General features: G+C 40.7%; 1 protein-coding gene across 1 annotated transcript in view; it reads left to right on the forward strand.

Annotated features, from left to right (window-relative positions):
- LOC115195934 (potassium channel subfamily K member 3) overlaps positions 1 to 8,173 on the forward strand; it is a 48,879-nt gene extending 40,706 nt beyond the window's left edge. Inside the window, exon 2 of the mRNA XM_029756293.1 lies at positions 7,176 to 8,173. Coding sequence (XP_029612153.1) covers positions 7,176 to 8,113 — 938 coding nt within the window. The 3' untranslated portion in view covers positions 8,114 to 8,173. The remainder of the gene's footprint in view (positions 1 to 7,175) is intronic.
- Positions 8,174 to 21,961: the final 13,788 nt, after the last annotated feature.

Consider the following 21,961-nt stretch of genomic DNA (forward strand, 5'->3'; position numbering starts at 1 on the left):
GGCTGGTGCACTTCACAAAATAGATGGCATCATGACGAAAGACATTTATGTGGATATATTGAAGCAACGTCTCAAGACATCAGTCAGAAAGTTAAAGCTTGGTCTGAAATGGGTCTTCCAAATGGACAATGACCCAAGCATACTTCCAAAGTTGTGGCAAAATGGCTTAAGGACAACAAAGTCAAGGTATTGGAGTGGCCATCACAAAGCCCTGACCTCAATCCTATAGAAAATGTGTGGGCAGAACTGAAAAAGCGTGTGCGAGCAAGGAGGCCTACACACCTGACTCAGTTACACCAGCTCTGTCAGGAGGAATGGGCCAAAATTCACCGAATTTTTACCAGGATTAAGTGTCAGGAAATGTGAAAAACTAAGTTTAAATGTATTTGGCTAAGGTGTACATAAACTTCCGACTTCAACTGTAAGTGTGCTATTGTTTATGTAGGGATCGACGCTGGAGACGAGAATCAGTTACAGGGAGTGAACATTTAATAACCACAGACAGGAACAGGTAAAAAGGGCGTGAGGGAAGCCCTACAGTTATATGTTTTTTTTTAAATAGGGAGAACACTTGGAAGCAGGCAATGTTGAAAATTAATCTTAAGACATTTTATTTTCTTAAATGTACTTTGTAATTGACTAAAAGAAGCAGCCAACAAGAAGTTGCGTTTATAAAAAAGTAAAATAGTTGCTGTGAACCAATGGGGTAACCTAGGTAACCTCAGGTTGTTTTCCCGACAGGCGGGCAGGGCCTCTACTTTTTATCTAATACCGACTGGGACTATTGCTCCCACATTTTGTTGAGGCAGAACATTGTATTATTGCATTCTCTGGCAACCTAATGAGAACCTTAGGGGAATATTCTCTGGTAGTTCTCAGACATTGTGAACATGTTAGTGAACATTAGGAGAACATTCCAAGGATATTTCATTTCAAACATTTTCTTGTAAAAAAATATTTGGTGCTAAAATATTATTGTGGGACGTTATCATCCTAAATTTAGCTCAAATCCTAACTAGAACATAATGGGAATGTTAGCTAATGTTCTGGGAATATTCCTGGATTGCTGGGCTGTTTGTTGTTATCAATACACATCATTGGGGAGGCAGGTAGCCTAGTGGTTAGAGCATTGGGCCAGTAACCGAAAGGTTGCTAGATCAAATCCCCAAGCTGACAAGGTAAAAATCTGTTGTTAATGGGGGCCTGTTCAGCCTGCCTTTTCCTGTAGTCCACGATCAGCTCTTTGAGGGAGAGGTTGTTGTCCTGGCACCACAAGGTCAGGTCTCTGACCTCCTCCCTATAGACTGTTTCATCGTTATCGGTGATCAGGCCTACCACTGTTGTGTCATCAGCAAACATAATGATGGTGTTGGAGTCGTGCCTGGCCTTTTAGTCATGAGTGAAAAGGGAGTACAGGAGGGGGCAGAGCACGCACCCCTGAGGGGTCCCTGTGTTGAGGATCAGCGTGGCGGATGTGTTGTTACCTACCCTTACCACCTGGGGGCAGCTCGTCAGGAAGTCCAGGATCCAGTTGCAGAGGGAGGTGTTTAGTCCCAGGGTCCTTAGCTTAGTAATGAGCTTTGAGGGCACTATGGTGTTGAACACTGAGCTATAGTCAATGAGCAGCCTTCTCACATTGGTGTTCCTTTTGTCCAGATGTGAAAGGGCAGTGTGGAGTGCAGTAGAGATTGCATCATCTGTGGATCTGTTGGTGTGGTATGCAAATTGGAGTGGGTCTAGGGTTTCTGGGATAATGGTGTTGATGTGAGCCATGACTAGCCTTTCAAAGCATTTCAAGACTACCGACGTGATTGCTACGGGTCGGTAGTCATTTAGGCAGGTTACCTTAGTGTTCTTGGGCACAGGGACTATGGTGGTCTGCTTGAAACATGTAGGTATTACAGACTCAGACAGGGAGATCAGTTGGTCAGCGCATGCTCTGAGTACACGTCCTGGTAATCCATCTGGTCCTGCGTCCTTGTGAATTTTGACCTGTTTGAAGGTCTTACTCACATCGGCTGCGGAGAGCGTGATCACACAGTCGTCCAGAACAGATGATGCTCTCATGCATGTTTCAGTGTTACTTGCCTTGAAGCGAGCATAGAAGTTATTTAGTTCATCTGGTAGGTTTGTGTCACTGGGCAGCTCTCGGCTGTGCTTCCCTTTGTAGTCTGTAATAGTTTGCAAGCCCTGCCACATCCGACGAGCGTCGGAGCCGGTGTAGTACGATTCGATCTTAGTCCTGTATTGACGTTTGTCGGAGGGCACAGCGGGATTTATTCTAAGCTTCCGGGTTAGAGTTCTGCTCCTTGAAAGCGGTAGCTCTACCCTGTAGCTCAGTGCGAATGTTGCCGGTAATCTATGGCTTCTGGTTAATGTATGTACGTATAGAGTTGGTTGAGTGTGGTCTTAGTACCAGCATCGGGTCTGTGGTGGTAAATAGACAGCTACGAATAATATAGATGAAAACTTGGTAGGTAGTGTGGTCTACAGCTTATCGTAAGGTACTCTACCTCAGGCGAGCAATTCTTCAAGACTTCTTTAATATTAGCATCACACACCAGCTGTTATCGACAAATAGACATACACCCCCACCCCTCGTCTTACCAGATGTTGCTTCTTCTCTGTTCTGCCGGTGCATGGAAAATCCCACCAGCTCTATATTATCTGTGTCGTTGTTCAGCCATAACTCGGTGTAACATAAGATATTACAGTTTTTAATATCCCGTTGGTAGGATAATCGTAATCGTAGGTCATCAATTTTATTTTCCAATGATTGCATGTTAGTAAGTAGAACCGATGGCAGTGGAAGTTTCCTCGCTCGCCTACTGATTCTCAGAAGGCAGCCCGACCTGTGCCCCCTTTTCCTCTGTATTTTCTTCACGCAAATGACGGGGATTTGGAAAAAGCTTATTCCAGTTAGTGGTGAGTATTCACTGTTCTGATGTCCAGAAGTTGTTTTCGGTCATAAGAGACGGTAGCGGCAACATTATGTACAAAATAAGTAAACAAATACGTGGAATCTTAGATAATGTTCTGGGAATTTTCCCAGTTTGCTTGGAATATGACTAGACTAGTTTAACGTGACCATCATTGTTGGAAAACTGGGCTAGCCAAATATGGTTTAGCAGCATTGCAAAGCTATGGGACCTCCTAACAAACTCCATTGTCATTGTTGCAGATGTTCTTTGCTTATTGAACCAGCAGGTGTCCCATATTTTACAGTCCATCTGATGTCTAGAGTTGAACCCGCCACCCACAGATTACTTTTTGCTTCCTGCTGTGGCAGTTTAACATTCAGCATCCAGCCTGGCACATGTCTCCAGGGAGCTCCAGATGTCAGAGGACATCTAGTAAGGGATGAAGCCCAGAGTCCATGACCCCAGCTAGGGCACTTCTGCTGTCATGGTCCCCCTACTCTTGTAGCTTGTCTTCACTCCCTCTTACTGTATCTTGTTGGCTTGCCAGAGTTCTTGTTAATTCCACAAATTATATTCTAATGTTATTCTCTTTCCCTGTAAATTCCATTGAATTCAATTCAAATTCCATGGCAGTCTTTGAATTCAGAGATAATAAAATTCCTCTCAATTCCAATGTTTGGAATTTACCTATTATTCATATCCCAATGAATTATTATCCCCAACAATTCTACAAATCTGCTACAATTTTAATACAACTTGAAATGATTTAAAACTATTCCTGTAGTCAATTGTGTTTTCATGTGTTGCTGCCTATGCTATGTTGTCATCTTAGGTCTCTCATTATGTAGTGTTGTGTCGTCTCTCTGGTCGTAATGTGTGAAATTATGTGCATTAATTCCATTAATTTTGAAAATACTGAATTGCAATTAATTTCTTAAAATTAAATATTTTACCATAATTTAAATTCCATACGAATTGAATTCAACATACATTCTCCACTTCATGAGATAATTCAGGAACTTCAGTGACATTTCAAATTAAATTGGAATTAACGCCAACCCTGATGTGGGTATCATGTCTTGTTACGTAATCTTTATACCGTTAGTCCTTTTCAAGTCCCATTTGTTTACATTGTCATGTGAAAATCCCTATTACGTAATACCTGAAAATACGAAAGGCCTGTTAGACATTGCCTAATGCTTGCAATTTCATGTTATGTCTTGAACTCATGACCAAGGTTCTTTGATTTCCAGCTCTTTGCCAGACATGGGTCTGTCTGTACTGCACCTCAGCCTTTCCACAAATTCCTCCTTTGATAGATTCACCCCCTTTGTGAATCCTGGCCCATTTGCGAGGTGATGTACTGTACGTGCTCTGCGGGTTGATAAATGGCTGGTGTTCCTCTTCTCTTTGGCGAGAACAAAATGTGCTCGGTAATCAATGGAAATGTAATAATGACAGAGACAGGGGGCCCTAACAGGCACATTAAGCCATCCTTGATGTGTTTTCAAAGCCTCTTTATCTCCACCCAATTAATCAGGATAATCAAGACGGTTAACTGCATCAGGTGGGTGCCTCGGAAAGCACACGTCACGACGAGGGAAACTAGTCTATACACTCTCATCTGTACACATGACTGAACCACTTACCACTTAACCTGCTGCCAGATCCATGAAATGTGTCCAAACACAGATCATATTGTTTAAAACCCTGCTACAGGTTTTGTAAGAAAAACATTTGGGAGATATCAGGAATTTAATTTTGAAAATCTGTGTAAAGGTTAATAGGGCTCAAAGCTGCGTAAAGCCGAGCACAGGCCTGGTAAAATGAATATGAGGGATTAAAAATTGTGAACACATTTTTTGAGGGAGAGATTGGTCATTATGCAAAGTCCCTCTGTACCTCAATACTAGGTTCAGGCCTTGGGGGGGTTAAGGATAAAATGGCAGGCAAACTTAAACTGTTATTGCTGCCGAAGTCAATTAAATTCTCAATACAATACTGCTAGTGGGTCTTGTTAAAATGCTTTAGAATTCTTTGCCTATCTGATGGGGTTACTTTTTGGAGTTTTTCTCTGCTGCCCCATGTATGACAAACATAGTGTTGTCCTCACAAAATCTTTCAACTAGCCTACACACTAAACTGTAAAGTTTGTTAACTTCTCTATGAGGCTGAATCACCATAATAGAACAACTTTATTGTTTCGGGTACACCAGTCAGGGACTGCTTCGTTGTTGCAGGCATGGTCTTGCATGAAATTATTTCCCCAGAATTATATAATTTCCCCAAATTAAAGACTGAGAGAGGAATAAAGAGGGTTGTGTGTAGGGTGCACCTGTGTGCTTGTGAGTTTTATTAAGTCCTCTCTTCTCCTTACTCTGGGCCACTTTGCAAGTTTCCTATTTTCTTTCCACTATGGAAATTGTATTATTAAAAAAATGTGCTCTGGTGCCACGTTTGTGGCATTTCTTATTGATGTGTCTTGTTTTGTTTCTAATTCAAAAACAAAATATATTTTTAATTTAGAACAAAAAGGCCTTTCTGTCCCTGGTAATAAACATTCCCAGATGGTTATAAACTGAGTGTACAAAAACATTATGAACACCAGCTCTTTCCATGATATAGACTGACCAGGTGAATCCAGGTGAAAGCTATGATCCCTTATTGATGTCACCTGTTAAATCCACTTCAATCCATGTAAATGAAGGGGGGGAGACAGTATACTGTGGGATCGGTGTCCCTAACTGGGACGGTTGTTGCTAATGTGCGCTAATGTGACTGGAATGACGTTGTATACAAAAGACAACTTTCTGGGACATAGACATGTCTTATATGGGCAGAAAGCTTCAGTTATTGTTAATCTTAATGTGGTACCCAATTAATAGTAGTTATTGCAATGAAAAAATACCATGCTATTGTTTGAGGAGAGTGCAGAACAACAAAACACTTTTATCACGGCAACTGGTTTGATACATTCACCTCTGAAGATAAGTAATGTACTTACATTCAGTAGTCTTGCTCTGATTTGTCATCCTGATGGTCCCAGAGATAAAATGTAGCATCGTTTTGTTTGATAAAATCTATTTTTATGTTAAAATGTAGGATCTGGGGTCTACAGTTTGACCCCACTGCTGTCTTTGACTCCACACCCACCCCACCCAGCCATCTAGATGTGTGAAAGTTAGTGTATAAGCTAATGATTCATCATGTATGACATTTCAGGGAGTGTGTAAACTTAAATTTTTTATTACCATAGCATTTTTGTATGTTCTCTATAGTTATGTATTTGAAAATGTATCAATTGACCAATTCGGCACATTTGGGCAAACACCTGCAAGACTTGATACAAAATATTGTGCAGTAATGTAATTCTTCACTGGATCAGTCTGAAACGTTCCACACACACTGCTGCCATCTGGTGCCCAAAATCTAGATTACACCTAAACTCCTATCTGAATGTATGGCCTTTCTCTTGCATTTCAAAGATGGAGATAAAAACATAGAAAACGCATGTTTTTTTGTTTGTATTATCTTTTACCAGATCTAATGTGTTATATTTTCCTACATTAGTTTCACATTTTTACAAACTTCAAAGTGTTTCCTTTCAAATGGTATCAAAAATATGCAAATCCTTTATTCAGGTCCTGAGCTACAGGCAGATTTGGGTATGTCAGTTTAGGCGAACATTGAAAAAGGGTCCAACCCTTAAGAGGTTTAAAGAAGGATTTTTATGCCTTGAGACAATTGAGACATGGATTGTGTACGTGTGCCATTCAGAGTGTGAATGGGCAAGAAAATATTTTAGTGCCTTTGAACAGGGTATGGTAGTAGGTGCCAGGAATACCAGTTCGCGTCAAGAACTGCAAATCTGCTGGGTCTTTCACACTGAACCATTCTCACCACCACTACTGCTGCTGCACATTTATAACTCCCTTGTATTCTGCCAATTGTGGAGCCCCTCAAAATTAAGAATATTAAATAGTGTTGAATTTCAAAACTGTGGCACTCTCAACCTTCATCCCTAATTCCATTGACTAAGTAACTCAACTAAGTAACTCAACTAACTGACTAACTCAAAAGACTAACAACTATAGAAGAAACTCAACTAACGCGACTGACTAACTCAACTAACTCGCTCACTCACTAAACAAAGTAACTCAATGAACTCAATTGAATAACTCAACTGATTTAATTTAGTCTGTTCCACCCCACTGACTCTCTACTGCTGTCTCTCTCTCTCTCTCTCTGTCTTAGGGTACGGCCATGCGGCCCCCAGCACGGATGGAGGCAAGGTGTTCTGCATGCTCTACGCCCTGCTGGGCATCCCTCTCACCCTGGTCATGTTCCAAAGCCTGGGTGAGCGCATCAACACCCTGGTGCGCTACCTGCTGCACCGTCTGAAGAAGTGCCTTGGCATGCGGCGCACCGAGGTCTCCATGGTCAACATGGTGGCCATTGGCTTCATCTCCTGCATGAGCACGCTGTGCATTGGAGCACTCTCCTTCTCCTATTTCGAGGGATGGAGCTTCTTCTACGCCTACTACTACTGCTTCATCACGCTCACCACCATCGGCTTCGGGGATTATGTGGCACTGCAGAAGGATCACGCTCTACAGACCAACCCCAAGTACGTGGCCTTCTGCTTCATCTACATTCTCACTGGCCTGACCGTGATCGGAGCCTTCCTCAACCTTGTCGTGCTGCGCTTCATGACCATGAACGCGGAGGACGAGAAGCGAGACGCCGAGCAGCGTGCCCTCCTCTCCCGAAACGGCCAGGCGGGAGGGCACAACCACATGCGCTGCGCCCCCGACTTGCCCTCCTCCTCCTCAGCTGCCTCAGGGTGTGGTGGAGGACCAGGGAACAGTGGTGTGGGGGGAGCAGGGCGGGGGCTGCGAAACGTGTACGCGGAGGTGCTCCACTTCCAGTCCATGTGCTCCTGCCTGTGGTACAAGAGCAGGGAGAAGCTGCAGTACTCTATCCCCATGATCATCCCCCGGGACCTGTCCACCTCGGACACGTACATGGAGCAGGGGGAGGCCTTTTCCTCCGACCCACTCCACTCGCTTCACTCCAACGGCTGTGTCTGCAGCATGCACCATCCCCACTCTGCCATCAGCTCTGTGTCTACGGGCCTGCACAGTCTCACCCCATACAGACTAGGACACAGTAAGCGGCGAAGCTCCATATAGAGGCCCGGAGGACACAATGCGTATAAAACCAAGCTCCCCCTCTTGTCTACCACATGGAAGGACTGTGGCACTATTTTAGATGGACTAAACCAAGAGCGCTCAACTAACAGTCCTCATGGGATCCCTGTCCTGTGGTGATTTGTTTCCCACTGGCACTTAAGTGATCGATTAATGTCACTGATTTTCGAAAAACAAGAATAGGCCGAAGTTTTGACCCTTGAACTATATCTTTGCTATATTTTCAGCATCCTTTCACATTTTGCCGTATTTAAGGTTGAAGTTCTTGATCACCGATATTGGGAGATTGTTTGGATGATAATAGGACATTACACTATGAGAGACATATTTTTATGTGAAAGCGAGGATTATTAATTTTAAGAAACTGAAACACTTGATTTTATGTTTGGTGAAGTGATAATATTATTTGTGAAAGATAATAGTATCACTTCAATATATCACAAGAGATATATTGAAGTGTTACTCTCAGTAATCATCAATAAAAACTCCCAGTAGTCATCAATAAAATACATGTAAATATATTTCTCATATGGATACGGTTTTTAACCAATGTACTTACTAGGGAAGAAGCTATATTTTCAGTTAAAGTATTCTAAAAACTCAGTCGACTCATGTCTTGTGTCTGTAACTGAAGTTCAGTTTCAAGCCAAACACTTTTGATCTGCTTTAGTTACTTACTGTATCATTCTCTCAATCCTCAAGACCTATCATACTTCGTAAAAAGTATTGTAATTAACTTTCTAATGCCTTTTTCCATCCATATAAATGATTTACTGTATGTTTGTTATTCATTTGTTTTATGTTTTCACCACTGTGTATACTGTAGTAGACAGTCTAATTTACTGCTGCACTTTATAACATTACTGTGTGCTTTAAGGCACTGGAATTTATGCTTACTCACCAGATTTTTTGGTACCTAAATCATTTATTCTTATAGGTATAATGCTCTTAAATGTTGTCTAAGGGAGATTTATAATACCCTATGAAAGTGACACACATTTGTACTTCTGGGATCCTTGTTTTGTAGGCTTAGAATTGGCTCCAAATTTGCATCGTCAAATTCATATTAAAATGTATATGTATTTTCATATGAATTGACTTACCATATGCCGGTTTTCAACGTGTGTATATCATTCAAGAAGAAGCACAAATCCTGAACTAGACAGGGTATTGGTTTGGATGTCTTTTGTCTTTGGTTCAGTTGGTTGAAATAGATTTTTAAATGCCTTTCTAGCATCCAGAAAAATATGTCTACATCTGGCTGTCATAAAAAACAAAATATGATGTCTTGACATTATGAAAAAAATATGTCTTTACTTGGTTTTAATCTGCTTATTTTCCATCTCCTCAACCAGAAAACCAATTTATAACCAGAAAACATCATTATGATGTCACATGGCATGTTTTGTCGACTGGGAATGCACATCCTCAAGCAGATACAGCGTCTTTGGTGAGGGTCATATGGATCACAAGTTAGTGATTTACGGAATAGTCTTTATGTTTTTGAGAAATGAGAGTTGTTTGAAACATCATGAGATGGTACATTAAATGTTTAACAGATTTTAAAAACATTTAGTTCATCAAAACTCTTTTTGATTCAATCACTTCAGATTGATTTGAAGATTACCATTTCTTTGAGTTGGAATTATTAATCACATTTTCTTAATAAAGTATATAAATTGGAAATTGAGTACCAACATTTCTTTTTTCATTTTTATATATTCTGATTGGGTGGTAATGGTAACCAAAGTGAAAGTTAAAATCTCAGTTCATCACAGTATTTTTCAACAGCTTGGTGAAACAAAACAGGGTGATTGTTGAGAAAAAAGAAGAAATCCTACACTCTGCTCTTGCTAGTATCACCGCAAGAGTATCACGAAGCGGTGATACTAGCAAAAGCAGTGTGTGGGTTTCTTAATTTTTCTCATCTTATTCAACCGTTTCCATGAACCTGCAACAGAGATAGCTCACATGTGCGATTACCTTTTGAATTTTGAATTACGGTATGTAATTGTTGCTTGGTGGGGCATCAGTATGTATTTTAAATAGTTAAATAAAATAAAATCAAAATCAAAACACTCTTAATGATGTGACAAAAAAATGCACATGTGGCTAAATTATGTTATCTGGTGTAGTATTTTCAAGGATTTCATTTATTTCTGAACAGACAGGAGTAATTATATCATTTGGCACAATGATTTCAATTTATCAGGAGCACTTCCAACACCCCCCTTCCTGCGGCTAATGATGAACACTTCTTATTATTCAATGGATTGTGGTGAGTAACCCCATATGATGTTATTGAGTAGATAGGCCTACTGTTTCAATAATATTGAAAATAATCTATCAGCAAATAGCCTACAATTACAAGATAATAATTTCAGTAAGTCAATGAACAAGTGTTTCTACCTAATCACTTATTTTGCCGGTTTAGCCAAGTGGTTTTAGTGCCTATAGAAAGTCTACACCCCCCTTGGATTTCTTCAAATATTATTGTGTTACAAAGTGCGATTAAAATTTAATTAGATTTTTTTGTCAACGAACTACACAAAATACTCAAATGTCAAAGTGGAAGATTTTTTATCTTTTTGATTAATGAAAAATAAAACACTAATATACCTTCATTATATATAATTATTCAACCCCTGAGTCAATATATGTTAGAAACACCTTACAGCTGAGCTGTAAATCTCATTAGAGCTTTGTACACCTGTACTGTGCAATATTTACTCATTATTATTTTCAAAATTCTTTAAGCTCTGTCAAGGTATTGGAGATCATGGCTAGCCAGCAATTTTCAAGTCTTGCCATAGATTTTCAAGCAGTTTAATTAAAAACTGTAACTTCGTCACTGTCTCCTTGGTAAGCAACTCCAGTGTAGATTTGGATTTGTGTTGTAGGTTATTGTCCTGCTGAAAGGTGAATTCCTCTCCCGGTGTCTGGTGTAAAGCAGACTGAAGCAGGTTTTACTCTAGGATTTAGCCTGTGCTTAGCTACATCCCATTTCTTTTCATCCTGAAAAACTCCCCAGTCTTTGCCAATGTCAAGAATCCCCATACAAGGATGCAGCCACCATCATGCTTGAAAATAAGGAGGCAGTTACTCATTGAAGTGTTGTGTTGATTTGCCCCAAACATAAGGCTTTGCATTTAGGCCAAAAAGTGTATTCCTTTGCAGTATTGTTTGCAATATTACTTTAGTGCTTTGTTGAATACATATGCATCTGTATATCTCTATTCTTCTTTTCACTGTAATTTAGATCATTATTTTAGAGTCACTACAATATTGTTGATCCGTCTTTTGTTTTCTTCCGTCAGAGCCATTGAACTCTAAGTGTTTAAAAATCGCAAATGGCCTCAAGGTGAAATCCCTGACCAGTGTCCTTCCTGTCCTGTAGATCAATGACATAAAACTAGAACTAAATCTTAACTCAACAAAACGTGAAAACTTTCAAGGGTGTGTAGACCTTCTATAGGCACTGCATTGTTATAGAAACAACGTATGCCTTTTGACCTGTTTAATCATTGTAGCACAGTTTCTATGTTCAATAGGCTAATAAGAAAATATGTGAAATGACTTGAATAGCCTACGGAAAAAGTGTCAAAATGTGTATTCGCGTCAGTAGGAAAAATGACTGAAAGCCAACAGAAAAGTATTAGAAAGTTCAGGAAAACATCAGGGAAGCTCATCAGGTAGGCTATATAGGCCTAGTGTGTGTTTAGAGAAGATCCGCACTCCTTTCAATTCCTAGACTAAGGACCATGTGCACTCACCACAACTTAGTTAACATTGTCAACCTAATTGTAACATTTCCAAATGGAGATTCAGTGAAAACAAAAATCTTATATTGATTGATTTATCAAGATGAGTTCCCATGCTTGTCTCAAAGCAGCACAATGGTGCTGTCAGAATCAAAACGGTGCTGAAATTATCATCTGACCACACACATCTGACCACACAATTGCTTTACATTTATTACAATGGTTGGATGACTTTGGGAGTGTTACGTAACCACAGCTCTATGAACTAAGCAGTGCATTCAGTTGACTATACATTTTTTGTAACCATCGCAGCAGGGCAGAAGATTCGGGCCTGACCTAAAATCGTTCGGGGCAAAGCCCCAAATGTTACGCTCGTCTGAAAAACTGGACCAAGGTGCAGCGTGGTAGGCGTACATTTTCTTTTATTTAAAATTACACTGGAAAAAAACAACAAAATACAAAAACTAACGTAAAGCTATATGCAGTGCAGAAAGACACTACACACAAACAAGATCCCAGAATCACAGGTGGGAAAAAGGGCTGCCTAAGTATGATCCCCAATCAGAGACAACGATAAACAGCTGCCTCTGATTGAGAACCATACTAGGCCAACAAAGAAATAGAAACATAGATATGCCCACCCAATGCCCACCCAAGTCACACCCTGACCTAACAAAATAGAGAATAAAAAAGGCTCTCTAAGATCAGGGTGTGACACCAAAAGCCCAATCCTGGTGGCGTCCCTGCTATTAGGGGCGACTGGATATGGTTGTAACACTTTTCACCTTTTTGTCAATTTCTCAGAGATTGTTTGAGCTACAACATTTAACATTTGATACAAACAACTTACATATGTGTGTTACAAATTGGTATAGATATTATCTCTATAAGTCAAACGTACAAGGTGTGATTTTGTCTCAAATACAAAGAGTGAAATGTTACAATTTACCCCACCTCCGGGTCAGTTGTAACACTGCTTGGGGTGAAATGTTTTTTAAAATGCAAAAATCATAACCTGCAACTTAGCAATTAAGGAATTTATTGAGCATTTGAACAAATATCAGAAGACCATTGTCATTTTTAACACATTGTGGCACTATTCCAAGAAACTACTTAACTTACAAACCTTATGAAAACATTTTTCAGTTGAAGTCTAATGAAGCAAAAATGTTGTTATGCAAACAACTGAACTACACCAATCATTGTTATATTGTGTTTGTTTTCACACTTGACTTTGTACAACAACTAAAACAATAATTGTGTGTGTGCGTGAGTGCCAACGTACACATAGGAAGCTTTTTCAGTCAGATTCACAGTTGTGAAACATGTACACATGTATACTCCATTGTGGGCCTACAACTTTGTGTGTTTCAAATCACTGCACCCACATCTCACTTGGGATAGTTGTAACATTGTGTCACAACTCACCCCAACCTTGGCAGCTATTACATTACTCCACATGATCTGGATCCTTTGTTTGGATTTCCTGCGGCAGCCTGAGCATCCCGTGTGCTCCACCAAAAGAATGACACCAGAGGAGAGGGAGGAGAGCTGTGGTTCTAGTCAGTTTCAGGCGGCGAGCAAACCATCCACCGCTTCCGAGTATATTACTCACTAATGTTCAGGCCCTGGACAATAACGTCGATGAGCTCAGGGCAAGGATCTCCTTTCAGAGAGACAGAAGGGATTGCAACATACTCTGTTTCACCCTAGACCCACTGCAATTTGCATACCACCCCAACAGATCCAGGGACTACGCAATCGCAATTGCACTGCTCCTTCCCTATCCTGCCAGGATACTCCAGGTCGTAAAAGTAGACAACAACACCTCCGCCACGCCGATCCTCAACACGGGGGCACCACAGGGGTGTATGCTCAGCCCCTTCATGTACTCCCTGTTCATCCATGACTGCGTGGCTACGCACTCCAACGCAATCATCAAGTTTGCTGACAACACCAAAGTGGTAGGCCTGATCACCAAAAATGTTGAGACAGCCTACAGGGAGGAAGTGAGTGCCCTGGTGGAGTGGTACCAGGAAAATAACCTCTCCCTTAATGTCAACAAAATGAAGGAGCTGATCATGGAATGCAGGAGACAGCAGAGAGAGCACGCCCACCTCCAAATCGACGGGGCCGCAGTGGAGAGGGTGAAAAGATTAAAGTTCCTTGATGTTTATATCCTTGAGGGAATAAAAATGTTTGGGGGCATACCAGTGGTACAGTTGAAGTTGAAAGTTTACATACACTTAGGTTGGAGTCATTAAAACTCGTTTTTCAACCACTCCACAAATTTCTTGTTAACAAAATATAGTTTTGGCAAGTCGATCATCTACTTTGTGCATGACACAAGTCATTTTTCCAACAATTGTTTACAGACAGATTATTTCACTGTAACTCACTGTATCATAATTCCAGTGGGCCAGAAGTTTACATGCACTAAGTTGACTGTGCCTTTAAAGAGCTTTTGAAATTCCATAAAATTATGTCATGGCTTTAGAAGCTTCTGATAGGCTAATTGACATAATTTGAGTCAAATGGAGGTGTACCTGTGGATGTATTTCAAGGCCTACTTCAAACTCAGTGCCTCTTCGCTTGACATCATGGGAAAATCAAAATAAATCAGCCAAGACCTCAGAAAACTAATTGTAGACCTCCACAGGTCTGATTCATCCTTGGGAGCAATTTCCAAACACCTGAAGGTACCACGTTCATCTGTACAAACAATAGTATGCAAGTATAAACACCATAGGACCACACTGCCGTCAAACCGCTCAAGAAGGAGAGCCATTCTGTCTCCTAGACATGAACGTACTTGGTGCGAAAAGTGCAAATCAATCCCAGAAAAACAGCAAAGGACCTTGTGAAGATGCTGGAGGAAACAGGTACAAAGTATCTATATCCATAGTAAAACGAGTCCTATATCGACATAACCTGAAAGGACGCACAGCAAGGAAGAAGCCACTGTTCCAAAACCGCCCAAAAAAAACAGAATACGGTTTGCAAATGCACATGGGGACAAACTTCATACTTTTTTGAGAAATATCCTCTGGTCTGATGAAACAAAAATAGAACTGTTTGGCCATAATGACCATTGTTATGTTTGGAGGAAAAAGGGGGACGCTTGCAAGCTGAAGAACACCATCCCAACCGTGAAGCACGGGGGTGGCAGCATCATGTTGTGGGGGTGCTTTGTTGCAGGAGGGACTCCACAAAATAGATGGCATCATGGAGGAAGGAAAATTATGTGGATATATTGAAGCAACATCTCAAGACATCAGTCAGGAAGTTAAAGCTTGGTCGCAAATGGGTCTTCCAAATGGACAATGACCCCAAGCATACTTCCAAAGTTGTGGCAAAATGGCTCAAGGACAACAAAGTCAAGGTATTGCAGTGGCCATCACAAAGCCCTGACCTCAATCCTTTAAAAAATTTGTGACCAGAACTGAAAAAGCGTGTGCGAGCAAGGAGGCCTACAAACCTGACTCAGTTACACCAGTTCTGTCAGGAAGAATGGGCCAAAATTCAAACAATTTATTGTAGGAAGCTGGTGGAAAGCTACCCGAAACTTTTGACCCAAGTTAAACAATTTAAAGGCAATGCTACCAAATACTAATTGAGTGTATGTAAACTTCTGACCCACTGGGAATGTGATGAAAGAAATAAAAGCTGAAATAAATAATTCTCTCTACTATTATTCTGACATTTCACAATATTAAAATAAAGTGGTGATCCTAACTGACCTAAGACATTGAATTTTTACTAAGATTAAATGTCAGGAATTGTGAAAAATTGACTTTAAACATACTTGGCTAAGGTGTATGTAAACCTCCGACTTCAACTGTATATAGGGCAGCAGCCTCTAAGGTGCAAGGTTGCTTAACCGGGTGGAAGCCGGCTAGTGATGGCTATTTAACAGTCTGATGGCCTTAAGATAGATGCTTTTTTTTCAGTCTCTGTTCCAGCTATGATGTGCCTGTACTGACCTCACCTTCTAGATGATAGTGGGTTGATGTCTGTGATGATCTTTTTGGCCTTCCTGTGACATCGGGTGCTGTAGGTGTCCTGGAGGGCAGGTAGTTTGCCCCCGGTGATACGTTGGACCCTCCACCCTCTGGGGAGCCCTGCAGTTGTGGGTGGTGCAGTTGCCGTTCCAGGTGGTGATACAGCCCGACAGTATGCTCTCATTTGTGCATCTGTAAAAGTTTGAGGGTTTTAGTGGCCAAGCCAAATATCTTCAGCCTCCTGTCTTTGTATGTGGACCATTTCAGATCCTCACGCTGAGGAACTTGAAGCTTTCCACCTACTCCACTGCGGTCCCGTCGATTTGGATAGGGGATGCTCCCTCTGCTGTTTCCTAAAGTCCACGGTCAGCTCTTCCGTTTTTTTGACGTTGAGTGAGAGGTTATTTTCCTGCCACCACACTCCCAGAGCCCTCACCTCCTCCCTGTAGGAGGAGTCATTGTTGGTAATCAGGCCTACTACTGTTGTGTCGTCTGCAAACTTGATGATTGATTTGGAGATGTGCATGGCCACACAGTCATGGGTGAACAGACAGTACAGGAGGGGAATGACCACACACCCTATTGGGGCCCCTGTGTTGAGGATCAGCGAAGTGGAGGTGCTGTTTCCTACCTTCACCACCTGGGGGCGGCCCGTCAGCAAGTCCAGGACCCAGTTGCACAGAGCGGGGTTCAGACCCAGGGCCCCGAGCTTGGAGTGTACTATGGTGTTGAATGCTGAGCTATAGTCAATGAACAGCATTCTTACATAGGTATTCCTCTTGTCCAGATGGGATAGGACAGTGTGCAGTGTGATGGTGAAATAACACACAAAGCAACATACTGCAGAATTGCTTAGGAGCTAGAAGCAGACCTACCATATCCATCGGAGCCATCTTACTTACAACATCTCTCTCCTCTTCACACACTCTATTTTTGCTCACAGCGGAGCTAACCCAAAGGCCCTGCGTGGGAGCTATAAAGGCTTTTAATCAACTGGTGCATTTATATGCTGGGGATCAACTGGCCCAAGAGCAGAAAGCAATCGCATGATGAGGCCTCTAGATAATTCAAACACTCTGCATGTGTGAGAAGTGAATGTATGAGTGCTTGTGTGTGTGTTGGTGGGAGGGGGACGGGCATACGTGGTGTGTTTACTTGTCTCTGATCATATGAATAAGGACGTTTTGAACCCCATTCAATCTTATACGACAACGCTACTTACTTTAATTTCGCACCCGTTGAACTGAGTAGACTGGTCTCAGTGACAGAGATTGCTTGGTTGTGAAAGATGTTTCAAATCAACTGTAATGGGTGATTGTTAAGCTGATGCCTCCAACTCAGAGAAAATGGCAGCCGGTGACATGGATTCCGGGGAGGGTCTCATTTCATGCGATGGGGTTGACATTAGCTGTGTTATGCAACCGTAACCTCCAGCTTTGCTGTTGTTGCAGTCTGACAATAGGCACAGTGTGTGTGTGTGTGTGTGTGTGTGTGTGTGTGTGTGTGTGTGTGTGTGTGTGTGTGTGTGTGTGTGTGTGTGTGTGTGTGTGTGTGTGTGTGTGTGTGTGTGTGTGTGTGTGTGTTTGTTGCTGCTGCCTGACACTGGGCCAGGGGCGCACTGTGACAAGAATTCAGCCCTAGCATTTAATCCATACCACCCCACATCACTGACTGTCTGCTTAAGCCTTATACGTTATAAAAGCCATGCTAACGACTTACGCTATATACAAATTAGTGCCTGTCATATACTGTATTTCTTACTGAATCAACACCTACTCTAACTGTTAATTACTATTACAGGGATCCAGACTAACATTTCCCCCTGGAGTCACTGGTGCCACTTACTTTTACAATTGGTGTCACCAGCCCATGATTTAGGTCCATTGTATAAAGGCATTCATAGTGCTTTATTAAGAAATGTAATAAATAGACTACTGAGGTATTCAATAAAGACGTTGTTTCATTTAACACGTCCAAGCAGGAATGCATGATTAAAGATTATTTGATGTGCAACCTAATAAAGTGACTGACATGAATTTTGTGATGACAATTAGACTATAGTACTATAGACTATAGGACTCCAGATTTTCCAGATTGTTTTTGTTCAATAGAGATGAATTACATACTTTATTTTCACTAACTAATGTCATATGGTTATTAATTTTGGGGTTCAACACATGAGGAAGTGGAAACTGAAAACATATTAACTAGATCGCTAACTCTAATTATAAACCGGGCGGTTCGAGCCCTGAGTGCTGATTGGCTAAAAGCTGTGGTATATCAGACCGTATACCATGGGTATGACAAAACGTTACTTTTGACTGTTCTAATTATGGTGGTAACCAGTTTATAATAGCAATAAGGCACCTCTGGGGTTTGTGATATGGCCAATGTACCACGGCTAAAGGCTGTATCCAGGCACTCCGTGTTGCGTCATGCACATTGACGATTTTCGCATGTCATTTTTGGTGGGGCAAAAGCCACTACACAACACTAAATTGCATTATAACGGTGACAAACGGTGCCCACAAACGGCCTACATAAAGCTGCCCCAACAGCAGTCCCAACATCTTACCACTGCTACACCTGGCTATCAGCGGAGCCTTGTCTGGCTGTGAAACAGTTCATTCAGATTTATTTACTACCTTTAAAAAAACATAGCTGATATGGCTGTCTTGCTTAAACAAATGTGGTTTCTAATGACAATTGAGATGTACAAACTATGGTATAAGGGACAACAAGTGGAAAAGAGACAATCCGTAATTTCGATTAAGACAGAAAAAAAACGTATGAAATGTATGAAATGAAATGAATGAAATGTATGCATTCACTACTTTAAGTCGCTCTAGATAAGAGCGTCTGCTAAATGACTAAAATGTAAATGTAAATGTAAGACATTAATGAGCGAGCTAGGATGAACGTAGTCAATATAACTATTTGTTTAGCACTTCTAAAATATACAGCAACAGAATTCAGAACATTGGCCGTTCTTACAGTATTACTTCCCTGTAAACCAAGTCAGAACCATAAAATAAATAAAGGGGGCATAAAAGCAAACAATGAAAGCTCTTACAATATTCAATGATTACGTTTCTCTAAAACAGGTTATAGGCTACATGTAGACAATAGACAATAGACAACAGACCAAATTATTAAGGTGAGGCACATGGGCTACTAACATCTTACTTAACAACATAGAGTTAGTATTACTTTCTTAGCTACAGTATACATATCTCCCTGACATATTACATCATTAATTCAGCAGTATACAATACATTTTTGGACTCACCTTGTTTTGCTGTGCTCACTTCAGTGGCGAAAGATCCTTCGTGGGCAAATTTTATCATCAACATCTGTCAGTCTCTGGAATTGTGGTGCTTTCAACACAACTAGGAACTCGGGAAAAAAACAAGTCGAATCATGATGACATCATTGATCTTCAGGTTGTAGCTCTAGAAAGAGGCCGGATTTACAATTCTGAGTTGGATGACTGTTCAAAACGTATTTTCCCAGTCAGAGCTCGTTTATTCCTGGCTTCCCAGTTGCCTTGAACTCACTGAAGTCAAGTTTTCATTGTTCCGAGTTAACAGTTGTTTTGTGCGCGGCACAAATCATGCTTCATTGACAGAATGGCCACGTTGAATGTTTGTTATTTTGAACTTTAGGGATAGGCGTCCCGCTAGCTGGACACAAGCCGACAACATCCGGTGAAATTGGAGGTCGCGCATTTCAAATAAGTAATCGTAATATTAAACATTTATGAACATACAAGTGTCTTATATCATTTAAAAGCTTAAATTCTTGTTAATCTAACTCCGCTGTCCGATTTCAAAAAGGCTTTATGGAGAAAGCATACCATGCGATTGTCTGAGGATTGCGCCCCACAACATATTTTTCGACCAGCACAGGCTTCATAAAATCACAAATAGCAATTAAATAAATCACTTATTTTTGAAGATCTTCCTCTTTTTGCAATCCCAAGGGTCCCAGCTACAACATGAATGATCGTTTTGTTAGATAATATCCTTCTTTATATCCCAAAAAGTCTGTTTAGTTGGCGCCATCGATTTCAGTAATCCACTCGTTCAACATGCAGACAAAGGAGTCCAAAAAGCTACCGCTAAACTAGATCCAAACAAGTCAAACGACGTTTCTATTTAATCCTCAGGTACTCTAAATGTAAGTAAACTATAATATTTCATACGTAAAGTACTATGTTCAATAGGAAAGGAAAATTAGTAAGCACGCACCCTCTCATTCGCGTGCCAAAATACCGATATTGTTCCAGTGCTCTTCTCACAAAAACTCCAAATACTTGTTCATTTTTCAAAAAACAAGCCTGAAACCTTGAATAAAGACTGTTGACATCTAGTGGAAGCCATAGGAATTGCAATCTGGAAGACGGATTTACATAGAAACAATAGGTTCCCATTATAAGAGCCTGGGTACTCAAAAAAAAAAGATTTCTGGTTGGATTTTCTTCGTATTTTTGCCTGCCATATACATTTTATTTATAGTCTCAGACATGAATATAACAGTTTTAGAAACGTAAAAGTGTTTTCTATCCAATGCTACCAATTATATTCATATCCTGGCTTCTGGGCCTGAGTAACAGGCAGTTTACTTTGGGCACGTCAGTCAGGCGGAAATTCAGGAAACTAGACCCTATCCCTAACTAATCCCAGACTTGGGACCACACAGCCACTCCACTGAATAGCAGGCTAGTGATTGCTTTGCAATGCATGCAGTTAACGTGAGCCACTGTCACTGATTCCTTCCAAACCACTCATTGTTGAATTTGTGATTTCCAACTTATTGTGAAATGTTTATGTCCAATGGCCATAGTGAGACTGAGATGCGCGTTCACGAGACTTCTCAATTTTTTTTCTTTCAGTCTTTGAATGAATACAACGTTGCCCGTTTGGAATATTATCGCTATTTTACGAGAAAAATAGCATAAAAATTGATTTTAAACAGCGTTTGACATGCTTCTAAGTACGGTAATGGAATATTTAGAATTTTTTTGTCACGAAATGCGCTCGGGCGTTACCCTTCTGAAAGTGACCTGAACACACGAACAAAACGGAGGTATTTGGATTTAACTATGGATTATTTGGAACCAAAACAACATTTGTTGTTGAAGTAGAAGTCCTGGGAGTGCATTCTGACGAAGAACAGCAAAGGTAATCTAATTTTTCTAATAGTAATTCTGAGTTTAGTGAGCCCCAAACTTGGTGGGTGTCAAATTAGCTAGCCTGTGATGGCCGAGCTATGTACTCAGAATATTGCAAAATGTGCTTTCGCCGAAAAGCTATTTTAAAATCTGACATAGCGTTTGCATAAAGGAGTTCTGTATCTATAATTCTTTAAATAATTGTTATGTATTTTGTCAACGTTTATCATGAGTAATTTGGTCAATTCACCGGAAGTTTTCGGTGGGTATGCTAGTTCTGAACATCACATGCTAATGTAAAAAGCTGGTTTTTGATATAAATATGAACTTGATTGAACAAAACATGCATGCATTGTATAACATAATGTCCTAGGAGTGTCATCTGATGAAGATCAAAGGTTAGTGCTGCATTTAGCTGTGGTTTTGGTTTTTGTGACATATATGCTTGCTTTGAAAATGGCTGTGTGATTATTTTTGGCAGGGTACTCTCCTGACATAATCTAATGTTTTGCTTTGGCTGTAAAGCCTTTATGAAATTGGACAATGTGGTTAGATTAACGAGAGTCTTGTCTTTAAAATGGTGAAAAATAGTCATATGTTTGAGAAATTGAAGTTATAGCATTTTTGAGGTATTTGTATTTCGCGCCACGTGATTCCACTGGCTGTTGACTAGGGTGGGATGCAAACGTCCCACCTTGCCCATAGAAGTTTTAAGGGCACATCAATAGATTTTTCACCTAGGCTGCTCATGGATTTAAACCAGCAACCTTTCGGTTATTGGCCCAATATTCTTCACCGCTAGGCTACCAGCCACCTAATATGTCATATGTCTGGTAGACATACACTGAGTGTAAAAAACATTATGAACACCTGCTCTTTCCATGACATAGACTGA

Source organism: Salmo trutta, chromosome 1, assembly GCF_901001165.1.
Source record: "Salmo trutta chromosome 1, fSalTru1.1, whole genome shotgun sequence".
NCBI classification, from domain to species: domain Eukaryota; kingdom Metazoa; phylum Chordata; class Actinopteri; order Salmoniformes; family Salmonidae; genus Salmo; species Salmo trutta.